Raw genomic sequence first — 12904 nt, 5'->3', positions numbered from 1 at the left:
AAATTTCGGAATCCCAATGGTTTTCCCGGAATACAGAAAGCCAACAGTTTCGGGAAAATGAAAAGACCCCAAAAAAAATAATCGGAATGTGAAAGGTCAAAAGATTCCGGAATCCGAAAGGTTAAAAGATTTTCTGGATTTTGGAAAACCAAAAGGTTTTCCAGGAATACGGAAAGCCAAAAGGTTTCAGGAAAGCGAAAAGCCAAGAGATTCCATTAAAAAAAATTCAGTGAAAAAAAAAATTCAGATAACATCTCTTTTTTCCCTTTTTTAAAAGCTTTTTTGAAAAGCATTGAGAATATAAAAAAAACTATTTTCTAAATATATTTTGAAGCTTAAAAAAAACCTTTTAACTAAGGTTTGTTACCCCATGCCCCTATTATATAGGAGGGCCCTCAAGTGACGCTTGACTCTCCATTTCCCATGTGTGACCCTAAGATGCCTGACCCTAACCTTAACCCTTAAGGTTAGTCCTAACCCATGCTCCACTAGAGCTTGTTCCCATGCTCCCATACTCACAAGCCTAATGTGGGTTAGCCTCCTAGTATATGCACACATAATGTGCATATAACATTTCCCCTTTAAAGAAGTGACAAAGATGAGGTTCTCTAATGGGCTACTAGATTATTTACATTGCAGGATTGACAGGATTAGCATGCAAGGTATGAGATGCTGTAGTTGGGGGTCTCAGAGCTGATGTTCCCATGTTTGCACGTAACATTGCTTTTTGCATGGGTTGTTTGGGTGTCATATGAATATTTGGGACATTTCCTACTACCAATTATCTTGCGTTGCCCTTCAAGATAAAGGGTCTATTTAATGGTGGTTAGAACCTTAAGTTGATCCTAGAGGATCCCAAGATTCATACCTTAAAAGATGGAATGTAATCTTTTGTGTCTCGTTTTAGTGACGTGACCTAAGGCTTGGTTGATACGAGGAGGATAGAGGGCCATTGGGTGTAGTAGAGTCCAGTTAAACATTGTCACCTCAAAATTCTTTCTAACTAGAGGTGTATCAAAATTTTCAACTTTAGAAAAACTAACAATATAAGTCTCAAAGGCCACTGGATTAAGTCTCTAGCTCAAAACACAAATGTGCTAATGCGTATCGACCTTAAGGGAAGTACCCTTATAACCTTTACAAATATGTATGCCCATATCGATATGAAGAATTTGTTATGAATATGGGGGCCAAACGTTGTTTGTATTAATTTGTTATGGCGATGGTTTAGAGATGGGCAGTGGGTCGAAGGTCGGACATTTGAGATGGGGAAAAAATGTGCTAATGCGTATCGACCTTAAGGGAAGTACCCTTATAACCTTTACAAATATGTATGCCCATATCGATATGAAGAATTTGTTATGAATATGGGGGCCAAACGTTGTTTGTATTAATTTGTTATGGCGATGGTTTAGAGATGGGCAGTGGGTCGAAGGTCGGACATTTGAGATGGGGAAAAAATGGAGCCTTAGACTTGTGCGAGGCGGTTGGTGAACATTCACGAAGGCTCATCTTCAGCAAGCTTCTAGATTCTTCCATAGAGGCTATAAAAATGAATTCACGAGGCTTTTGGACCCAAGGCAAGAGCCTCCTCTGTGTGTGTGTGTGTGTGTGAGAGAGAGAGAGAGAGAGAGAGAGAGAGAGAGAGATGGATGGTTTGTAAAGAGAAAAAAATATTGATTAAAAAAACCACACTCGTGGGATGTGAGATAGAGAAAGAGAGACAGTTTGCGATCTTGTGTCCATTTTATTATTTGTGTAGTGATCAGTGCTCTTTTTGCTATCAACACTGGAGGGTTCGAGGTTGTTTGGTGCATTGTATAGAGAAGAGAGAGTTCGTTGAGGTTTTATACGTTAGATTATTCATTAATTAGTGCCTGCTTTGCAGGGGCACTAATTAATTGAATAGGTAGTTGGAGTGAATATGTCTAGTATGACTTATTGACCAATAGTACATACGTGGTTTTGACATGGATTCAAAGGCAATGTAGTCTGAGGAAAGATACATACAATAATGTACCAACACTAAAAGAGTATAGTACCGCTCCAAAAATTGTGAGGCAAGAATCTTTTAGTTATGTGGTTTCATAAGCGAAGTGTTCATTCATGTGTGTGAATGGTCCATGTGCGTGAATGGTCCATGTGCAGTGAAGGAGCGCCCATCGTATTTTGGGCGGGCTTGTGTAAAACCTACTTAGGTGTCGGAGAAGAACTTTCTTCATGCTTGTGTTTTCTGCTCGTAGTGGGGAAGAGTTGTTGCATCCCGTGTCACCTGCTCGTAGTGTGGGGAAGCCCATGCTTGGCTTCTTGTGCAGCACTCTTGAAGAGAGGTGAAGCATCTTCTAACGCCCATATGTTTCAACATTCGCACGCGTGCGCTGTGTGTGTGTGTGTGAGAGAGAGTGTTAGGACTGTGTGACGATGCAGTAGGAGACGAATCAATTAAAAACCAATGCTCTCTCTCTCTCGCTCTCATATATACTTAATTATGCTCTAGGTATCATGCCCATCTGTCTGTGATGTCATGGCACGCCATGCCATAACGGATGCCTCTATGCTGTGTAGCATGGGCATGCAACCGTATGCGAACGTCAAACCTCATGCTCCTTTCAATCTTATGCCTTTTTTTGCATTCATCCCAAGGAAAGCTCATGTGAGTTCAACTTTTGTGAATGCATACACACAAGGGAAGTTGCTGCTTTGCAACTGGGGCTATAACCTATGCATGCCCTTGTTTGCCAGTGTAACTTGTAAATGCAGGGTTTTGAAGATGTCATTGAATTGCGTTTCTTCACTCTCTTTTTTGGGGAAAGGTTGTCTTTGAAAGGTCATTTTAGAATACCCAAGGGTGCAATGTATTTAGCCTGCGACTTACAGCAAGCCTGATTCCTGGTATTGAAGCTATCGCTCCTGAATGCTTGCTCGGTTTCTGTGTCATCAAACAATGCTTTACCCTCAGTTTACTTGGTTGGGATCCACTTTTTTTTTTTTGTTTTGAGGTCTTCTTCAGGAAGAGGAGCCAGGTACGCAGTGTGCAGGTGCAAAATAGCCCGAGGCACCATGTGGGCAGAGTTGTTCGAACCCAATCTCGCACTTTATCTGGGAGTAGTAGGTGCCAAACCTGTTGAGAAGTTTGCATCTTAACTTGCAAGCCAACCCTTTTAACATTGTGCTGCTGGAAAGGGTTAGTTAGCAAGTTGGGAAAGGCAATCCACAAATAAATGGCCTTCAACACCATGGCCAAATTATAGTTGAGTTGGTAGAGCAGTGGCAGATTTCTGAGTGGAGTGCTCTTGAAGGGAATGGCCACGTTTTCAGTCACGTATGTGATGAATAATCTTTAATGCCTGTGGAGGTGGTGAATCCATCATTGAGAATTTTGCTATGGAGCATCCATAGGGAGAAGTTAGGGAGGACTAATTTTGCAAAATTAACATGCAGTTGGTGGAAGTTGTTTGGTGCATGTGTAGCCAAGGAAGTATGGTTGTTATAGTTTTCAGTCAAAAGTTTTGAGGAAGGTGTTTCTTGATTTGTGCTTGTGTATGATAATATTGAGCAGGTTCTACATCAGGAGGTGCTTGATCTGAGGTTTGTCAGAGATACAAATGGCAGGTACTCATTGACAAGAGGATGCAACGAAAGCTTGGAAACACAAGTCAGAGCTTGCATGATGAACTCAGGAAAACCAACACCTTTGGTGAGGGTAGGCTTGTTCCTTTGTTGTATGGTCATCCGAGAACTGAGGTCAAATGTCGTATTAGTGGGTGAGAATTTGACGCAGCTTTCTAGATGGTGCCCAGTTGCTTCAGGATCGAAGATGTTCCAAGCATGAATTAGTCATGGATGGGTTGCCTCAGGACCATGTGGTTTCAGCCATGCAGGTTGGACCAGGTAGGGACAATGCTCACATCAACACGGGTAGGCTGTCAAGCCGTGTGCGAGTGGGGGTATCCGTAGTAATATTTTGGATCGAAATCCTCATGCATACTAACCCTTTCCCCCATTACTATGGTTTAAACAACTTCCGTTTCATTCTCCCCTCTCTCTCATACTTACAGCGTGTGCTTTCCAATTCATTAGTAATAAATTAGGTATTTGTGTGTGCATGTGAGTGTTCAGGTGCTACATTGGCTTGCACAGTTACTTCGATCCCGGGCTCTACGGTTGGTATCTCCGGTATTTACGTCAGCATGGTACAATATTGTATTAAAAGAGTTGACATACTTGCACATGCATCTCCTTCATTGGTTGTAAATGAGGTGGATTGCTATCTTGTATGTCGTCAGAAAAAGAAGATTGAGGATCTTGAAGAGGTTTGAAGAGGAGTTTGAGAAGGGGATTGCCAATTCACACCAAGCTCCATAGTCACAGGGGATGGAGGGGACGGACCCTTGGAATGGGGGGACGCCGTCCCGGGAACACTGTGGGATGGGGACGGACAGACGTCCCCAGCTGGGCGTCCCTCGCGAGGGACGGCGTTCCGGGGACGGATCCAAGAGGGGACGGTTGTGCGGGACGGCTGCATGGGAACGCCTACTGTTTGGGCAATGGTCACATTTTTGACCTTTTTTTTTGGCCGTTTGGGAGGGGCTTTTCGTGGGCCTTTAGCCTTGGCCCATAGGCCTTGAGCCTTTGAGGCTTTGGGCCTTGGCCTCTCTCTTGCCTCCCTCCCTATAAGAAGACACACACACACACACACACTCCCTCTCACACTCTTAGCTTTAGCTTCACACACACACACTCTCTCCCTCAAGCGGCAAGCCTCAAGGGCCAAGGTCTCAAGTTTCAAGCTCTCACACAAGCAAGCTGTAGCCTCTCAAGACACGCTCTCTCAAGCTTCACGCACACCCCCCCCCACCCTCACACTCAAGTTCTCCCTCAACTTTCAAGGCTCAAGCCTCACTCCGCCAGATCATGGAGTCCGCAGACCAGCGCAGATTTGGCCAGTTCTTGTTAGAGAGACAGCGCCAAAGAGAGACTGATACGGACTCATACCACAGGGAGAGGTGGGCGATAGCTCTAGTTCACTGATTTCTTCCAGAGATCTATCCCAGTGCCTACCCTGACACAGGAGGGGGTTACACTTCAGCGCGCTGCGAACCTCCGAGCCAGACGGAGACCGAGAGCACCAGGCTACCAGACTCCCAGACTACATCAGAGGGAGATCACAGAGATACGGGCTCGACATCAGCACCATATCCAGGAGCGGCTAGCTCACTTACACTCACACCCGGAGATCATGCTCCGAGGTATTTTTGCCTCGCCATCGCCTATGTATCACATATCACACCCCCATTATGGTACTGGTTGAAGCTAGACAGATTTGCATTGCATTCTTGTATACCCTACGCATATAGGTTGCATACTGAGCCTCTAGCAGTAGTGCTCCATCCATCACACCCTCCCACTAGCTCAGTACTTTCATACTTTATTTCATGTTCATTTTGTCCTTTTCTTTCTGGACATCCAGAAGACATTGATAGTTGTACATTGATTTGTCTCATAGGTCGAGTTCGGCCTCTAGTAGACGTTAATACATCTTTCTTTCTTCTTTCTTTCTTTCTCTCTCTCTCAAGCTATCAAGTGACAAGGAGGCATCCATCAACCATGGCATCCTCCTTGTGGCAGTGGCTCTTCAAGTTCCAACTTCCCGTAGAAGGACGACGGGATGGACATGGTGGGATGAGGTCAATCACATGGAGGTGGTGCACAGCACATGCAAGCTTTGCCCGTATAGGCGAGTGGGTGGTATTGACAAAGTAATTTTTAAGTGTCATTCCTACCCTGTTCCTGTTCCCTACATATGGCCGTTCCCCCTCCCGTCCCCGTCCCCCGTTATCGTCCCCCGTCCCTTGTGACTATGACACCAGCTCTACTGTTGATGAAACTAACAAGAGAAGGGTATCATCCCTCATGTTGATTGAAATGACGACTATGAGCAAATCCTCACGAGGTAGGGAGCGGTACTCAGAGCACTTATCTTGCTCATCATGCGTTGCTGCTCGTGTCTACAGTCTCATTCTCTTTGTGCTCTTCCTCTTGATGACGAGAATCATGGTTGGAGAGTTAACGCCCTTTTCCTGCCTTGTCTGTAAGAATGATTTAGCTATGTAGAAAGGGTGGCCATCTAAGTAGCCAACTGGTCAGCCAATCAAATAGAAGATGCTCTTGAAGATCACTACCTAAGGGTAGGCAATTCTTCCATTGCTCTAGTAGTACACATAAAGGGAAACAAAAGCCTTAAACTGAAGCGAGGGTTTAAAGCTCTCTTGGTAACAAGGGTTGAACCTACTCTTGGCTAGAAAAGAAGTTTTCTTAGCTGTGATACTAGAGGTAAGTCTGATTCTTCTACCAGTTTAGGCTACAGAAGAGGCTGAACAGGCAAAGGCTTAATATGGTTTAATTGTTATTTTTTTCAATAAGGTTTAATTGTTAGTATGAAGTGATTTGCCAAACTTGAGTGCCTCCATCCGGGTTGTGTTTGGGTCCCTCTGCTTGGACATTGCTTGGCTTACCTTATTTGGCCTGCCACTGACGTGTCCAGCTTGCCCACTTTGACAACTTGCCCATTTTGACTAGAAGCATCCTCTGGATGTTGTGTCCTCAAGCATCTCGTCCCTGACAGAACCTGCCATCTCTTTTCATGTCTAGATCATAGTCACGAGAAACGAGAAAACGAAAACGGAGACAAAAACAGAAATTTTAAGGATGGGGAAAATGGAAATGCCACGTCATCCTAGGTTATCCTAAGAGGGGGATATAGGAAAAGTCACTAAGTTGAGAGGCCACATGTATAATGTAAGACATTTGCCGAAGAAGTAAAATCTAGAGTCTACAGTGTACACTCTGCATTTATGATTTAAAACTTCACGGTTTAAAACTTTACTTTAAAACTTTACTTTAAAACTTTGAAGTTGCATGAGAAATCAAACCATTTATAACTTGCCATAATCACAAAATAAGCTAAAACCATCACTCGATTATCAATGAGTCGAGCCTCAAGACCAAATCATTACAAAAAAGTGTAAAATCAAATGCCAAAAGGAAGCCACTCTCTAGAGTCTAGGCACTACAGTCTCGACTCCTCAAGGCTCTTCTATGCTATAGAAATAGCCTCATCCTCTTGAAGCTCATTCTCATGCTCCTCCTTTGGTGGAGCTTCTTCCATGCCATCTTCATGTGTTTGACCATCACGCTTTGTCTCTTCAACTACATCACCAATGATAGAACTCGTGTTTGCCTCCGATGTATGAAAGCCATTGTACTTATCATGCGTGTACTCATGCTTCATCTTTGTTGGCAAACTCAAGTTTGCATTAACAAAGAGGAAGTCATCTGCTTTCTTACTCCCAAGGCGATTCCTCTTCTTTGAGTGTATGTAACCAAAGGTACTTCATAAACGCTCCAAAGATGACGAAGAGCGTAATTGTCCCAAAATATGAATGGCGCAGTGTTGAAGCTCTAGTGGTTTTGTGCCATAGTCTTCCCACCAAGTGACAACACCAACATGAAACCTAAACATGAAAATTTGAAAAACCACATTTAGACTTCAAATAATGGTTCGTAGATTTAAATAAATGTTCAAATTTCGGCTTTCAACCTGACATGTTGTGCATCACTCTATCCGAACATTCCCTCTTTGTTTTGGTAGTTTGCAAGCTGATCCTTCATCTTGCGTTTTTCCTTTGGAGTAACCAACCAATCTTTGCAAAGTGGCATTTTAACCATGTATCACCTCACCGTCTGTCTGCCACATTGTCTCCCCCTGTGTTGAAACTTTGGATCAAGCACATATGCAGTTGGATATAGTGGAGAATCATATTGGTTCCATCTGCTCACTGCAAGATCTTGCAACTCTTGTCTTTTATCGACATTAGTCTCTATGAAACAGATGTTCTCAACTATCTGATCCATGGCCTCATAAATCTTTCCATGTAAGGCACATCTCCATGCACAAGCTTCAAAACCCTAACAATCGGCCAACATAACTTAAGAAGATGCTCTACAGAAGGCCAAAACTCATCCTGTGTGATAGTAGCATAGCAAAGCTACCCAAGTGCTTGCCGATGAGTAGTCCACGACTCCCAATCAAGGCATGCCATCATTTGCTTTAGGGCTGGTCTCATATGAAAGAGACTGCGAAGCATCATGAAATTGTATGCAAAGAAGGTGTCGGAGTACTTCAATAACTCTTTCTTTGTAAACATGCGATATAATGTAAGAGAGTAATGGTGGTGGGTTATGAAAGAAATAACCTCTTTGCCTGTGTTAATGGTGGCCTTTACCCAATCCAACTTTCCAATGTCTTTAAGCAAGCTATTGAGACAATGTGCCATGCATGGACTCCATGTAATGTGCGGGTACCTTTGCTCCAATAAGGCCCCTGTTGCCTTGTTGGTACTCTCACCATTTGTGAACCACATTTTGTGGATCCACATACTCAACAATCTCACTCCATATCTCACATAGCACATGAGGAGTTTTTTGTATCACCCCAGCTTCTGTAGACTTTGTGTAGAGTGGATTCCCTCTACATGCTACAAGAACCATAGTCACAAGCAATGAGTATTTTTAAACTCGGGAATGTTGGGAATGGCAGCGTCTTCCCGTTCCCATTCCCGTCCCATGTCACTCTATAGTCACAGGGAATGGCCATTCTCAATCTTTTTCGTCCCCATTCCCATTTCGCGTCCCATGTGACTATGACAAGAACGCCTTGCAATGAATGGTTGCGTATATCACTCCATCCATTAGCCATTAAAGAGATCCCATTCGTGCTCCATTTCTCCTTCACAGGTGCAATGGCTTCATCGATGGATGTTATATCTCATTCTCAAGCAATCTCTCCCTCAAGGCCTCACTCATAAGAGGGTGGAATGTATGAACCACCAAATGCTGCAATTTCAGCCACCATCTCTTTGAAGAATGGTGAGCAGGCAACATTAAAAGAGATCCCACAAGAGTAGAAAAAGCATGCTATAGAGCAGCATCAACCTGTGCCTTTCTTTGTGGATGCCATGCTGTGTGAAGAGTGGATTGCCTAGCCTTTCGTTTGGGAGGAGCATGTGGGCATATCAAATGAGCTTCCACTCCCAAGAGATGATGCAACATGAAAAGAAGTGGGTGGATGGCCAGATGTAGCACTTACAGGAGTGCTATGACAAGTTGAATGCTGAGTTGGAGCACTTATTGTATGCTCCTTGCGTTTGGTGGAGGGAAAAGAAGTGCAGCTTCCTGTTCCATTCTTAGTGCATGTGCTGGACCAATCTTCTTGCATTTACCAATGCGAAACCCTGGCAAGGCAAGCAAGTGGGCTTCGACTTGCTTTGGAAAGTCGCCTTTTAACAGACCACAACGTTGGCAAGGATTTTTTTTTGCCCCACCTCTCTTGGAGTCATATTTATTAACAATATCCAGTTGTTGCCACCAATAGTCACTTTGGGTGAATTCCTTCTCATTCTCTCTCTCAAGAGTCAAGATGTGGCTGCCTAGATGCCATGAGAGAGAAAAAAAAGAAGTGCCTCAAAAATGGGGATGGAAAAGAAAAGGGGCAAACACAAAAAAAGAAAAGGGGAGAATGTGTAGAGGCTATGGAAAGAAAAGGGGAGGATTTGCAGTGTAGGGGAAGTGGAATAAAAAAGGAAAGAAAAGCTGAAAAGAAGAATTGATTTGGGGCTCCTTTCTTTGCTACAGAAAGAGCATCGATTTGGGTTTTTTTTTTTCTCAAAGGCACTTATGCGTTGATTTTAGCTTCCCCCCCCCCCCCCCCCCCCCCCCCCCCCCCCCCCCTCTAATAGCGGCTGATTTGGCCTTTTTTTTCCCTGACAATAAGGGCTGCTGATTTCGGCTTTTTTTTTTTTCAAGTGGACGTTTTTGGTACGCGCATTTTGCACATGGTTATTGATTGTGCCAGCTAGCCCGTTGCTTGTGTACAGGCCCAACCTTACGAAGTTGATCGGCCGTCTTGGGGCACCAGCCTGTTTTAATGCTCGGGGCCACGTGTCATTTTGACAGAAGAAACGGCCGTTTTCTCACAGGCGAGAATTCTGACTCCCTGAAATGTTTCGGTACCGGAAACGTGTTTCCGGCACGTCCCATGGCCGAAAGGCCGTTTCAGCCCACGCATAGAGCCATTTCTAGCGTTTACTGTAACTATGGTCTAGATCCGCAAAGCCTGTTGATATCTTCTCAGTCTAAATACTGCTAGGGCATGGTCCAGCTGTTACGGAAACGACCCCTCCTCATAGGCGAGAATTCTGACTCCCTGAAACGTTTCGGTGCTGGAAATGCGTTTCTGGCACGTCCCATGGCCGAAAGGCCGTTTCAGTGCACACACAGAGCCATTTCTAGTGTTTACTGTAACTATGGTCTAGATCTGCGAAGCCTTTTGATATCGTCTCGGTCTAAATACTGCTAGGGCATGGTCCAGCTGTTACGGAAAGGACCCCTCCTCACTGGAGATCTTGGAGCTCCTTGTGCGACCGTACTACGTGGTGACGATGCTGTAATTGTTCGCTTCTCTTTATGTTGTTCTCAGGGGCTTAATTTTTTTTATTTATAACATGCTGCAAATAATTTGGGTACTGAAAGAAGTTTTGTAACTTGTAAGTGTATGGCTCCACCTCCAGCAATTTCCTGATCGTAGGGACTGGAGGCTACATTAAGTGCAACTGTCATGCGGATTCAAGCTGTGGTCACTGTGGCATCATTTTGACTGAATGTAGCTGAATTGTAGCATGGCTGTCTGATTTGTGATGGTCTTGCATCATCGCGTATGGTCTAGATCTGCGAAGCCTTTTGATATCTTCTCGGTCTAAATACTGCTAGGGCATGGTCCAGCTGTTACGGAAAGGACCCCTCCTCACTAGAGATCTTGGAGCTCCTTGTGCGACCGTACGTGGTGGCAATGCTGTAATTGTTCGCTTCTCTTTATGTTGTTCTCAGGGGCTTAATTTTTATTTATTTTTAACATGCTGCAAATAATTTGGGTACTGAAAGAAGTTTTGTAACTTGTTAAGTGTATGGCTCCACCTCCAGCAATTTCCTGATCGTAGGGACTGGAGGCTACATTAAGTGCAACTGTCATGCGGATTCAAGCTGTGGTCACTGTGGCATCATTTTGACTGAATGTAGCTGAATTGTAGCATGGCTGTCTGATTTGTGATGGTCTTGCATCATCGCGTGGGAATTTTTCTTTCTTTTCCTCCCTTGTTTATTTTTTTGTTTAGATTTTTAAAAGAAGCTTGGTAATGCGAAAACCGTGCAGGATTTGGTGCATCTGCGTTACATAAGAACTTTTCATCATGGATGGAGGAATGACACAACCTGCCCCCGAACCCGTTTCCTATCTGTGTGGAGGTGAGGCTGTTCACAAGTGCCTTGCTCTCTAAGAATTGTTCATATACATGTATGTGTATAATAAGAGCCACTTCATGAATGCCAACGGCCCACACTAAAGGTGCCATGTTCTATGGCATCAATTGTGTCTCACCCCGAAAGAGGGCTGCCCATTCTCTAGCTGAGTTCTGACAGGTGAAGCCACCCCTCAATCATGTTTACTTTTCCTTCAGTGTTGAGGTTTCAACTCAAATTAGTATGCAATTTCCTTTAAATTCCTGAAATTTGTGTCATTTACTGAATCCCCTTCGATGGGTGGGATGCGTCAGAGATTGATGGGGAGTGTCAGAGATGAAGGGGGAGAATCTCCCACCCACACTCTGCCATTCCCCGTCCATCATCCAATTCCATCTGAAGTGGTAGTTTTTTGATGGGCGGGGATAAGTTTGTAAAGGCAATTAGGTTCCTAGGTCTCACCTGTGAAAAGGTGAGATCCTGCCTTCGTCCCTCATCGACGTGAGATCTCCTCCCGTCTGATGGGAAGGGGATCTGTCTGTGAAGACTCATGCAGATTTCTCTCTTACAAGCAATCTCTTTACCCAGATTGTGGAGCGGATAATGCATTGAAGCCGGGGGATGTGATACAATGCCGTGAATGTGGCTATCGCATTCTTTACAAGAAGCGTACCCGCCGAAGTAAGTTGTGTGCATGAAGATCTACTGTTGGTGATTTTTTTTTCCAGAAAATTCAGTGGTCTTAATTATGTGTGGAAAAAACCTACTTAAGTGAAAATAGAATAAAGTGGTCAAACTTCTAATGCTTGATTGGTTACCCTGTTCTCTTGTGCAGTTGTTCAATATGAAGCTCGGTAACAAGTGAAGGGTGACAATAGGATGAGACATTGGATCTAGAATAGTGCATCAGAATGAATGGATGGCAATGTGTGGGATGACTGACATAGACATGCGTCACAAACAGGTTTTTCCAGGCTTAATATGGTCCTGAATATTAGCTCCCCATGCAGTATCATGTCGTGTAGCTATCATATGGATATTGCTAATTCTTCTCTGCTCAACTATGTGCAAGAGTAGAAGACAAATGTTTTGTGCATATTAAGGAACTAATATGAGACATTGGATCTAGAGTAGTGCATAGTGCATCATAATGAATGGATGGCAGTGTGCTGGATGACTTTGACATAGACATGCATGAGAAACAGGTTTCTCGAGGCTTAATGTGGTCCTGAATATTAGTTTCCCATGCAGTATCATGTGATGTAGCTATCATATGGATAGGGCTAATTTTTTCTCTGGTCAACGATGTGCAAGAGTAGAAGCCAAATGTTTTGTATATGTTAAGGAATTAATACTGTTGAAATTTGGGTATTATGTACTGTGTGAAGGTAGCTATAACAATGCATGAGGTATGCCAGAGGAGGGGCTTTACAGACATCTCTCCTGCCCATTGATGAGGAGTTGAACTGGGAGATGCCCTGCTTATGAGTGAGATCTCCCCTTTTTATGGGTGGGGCTTGTCTCTAAAGCCCCTAACATAAAGGCGGCAGGT

The 12904-nt window shown here is 43.9% G+C and overlaps 1 protein-coding gene across 6 annotated transcripts; it reads left to right on the top strand.

Moving 5' to 3' along the window:
- The first annotated feature begins 2128 nt into the window (after positions 1 to 2128).
- On the top strand, positions 2129 to 12480 carry NRPB12 (DNA directed RNA polymerase, 7 kDa subunit). Of its 6 annotated transcripts, XM_086781541.1 has the most exons (6): positions 2129 to 2330; positions 3560 to 3891; positions 10828 to 10911; positions 11267 to 11358; positions 12188 to 12230; positions 12296 to 12480. In XM_086781541.1, the coding sequence occupies exons 2-5, from the start codon at positions 3844 to 3846 to the stop codon at positions 12198 to 12200; spliced, it is 237 nt and encodes a 78-aa protein (XP_086637667.1). In that variant the 5' UTR covers positions 2129 to 2330; positions 3560 to 3843; the 3' UTR covers positions 12201 to 12230; positions 12296 to 12480. The 6 variants fall into 6 exon arrangements, with proteins under 6 accessions (XP_086637667.1, XP_086637666.1, XP_086637668.1 ...); XM_086781540.1 differs by having other exon boundaries at positions 12188 to 12480; XM_086781546.1 differs by lacking the exons at positions 3560 to 3891; positions 10828 to 10911 and adding an exon at positions 11941 to 12033 and having other exon boundaries at positions 2180 to 2330.
- Positions 12481 to 12904: the final 424 nt, after the last annotated feature.

This window comes from Cibotium barometz, chromosome 43 (genome assembly GCF_041138505.1).
Source record: "Cibotium barometz isolate CiBa-2024 chromosome 43, ASM4113850v1, whole genome shotgun sequence".
NCBI classification, from domain to species: Eukaryota; Viridiplantae; Streptophyta; class Polypodiopsida; order Cyatheales; family Cibotiaceae; genus Cibotium; species Cibotium barometz.
Note: the sequence above shows the minus strand (reverse complement) of the source record. Positions and strands in the feature narration are given on the sequence as shown.

Excerpts from the sequence above, each read along its gene's own strand:
- NRPB12 (XM_086781541.1), top strand. The coding sequence starts at position 3,844 with ATGGGTTGCCTCAGGACCATGTGGTTTCAGCCATGCAGGTTGGACCAG. Across the intron at positions 3,892-10,827 it reads AGCCATGCAGGTTGGACCAG|GGCATGGTCCAGCTGTTACG; the intron begins GTAGGGACAATG and ends AAATACTGCTAG. Across the intron at positions 10,912-11,266 it reads CCGTACGTGGTGGCAATGCT|GATTTGGTGCATCTGCGTTA; the intron begins GTAATTGTTCGC and ends AAAACCGTGCAG.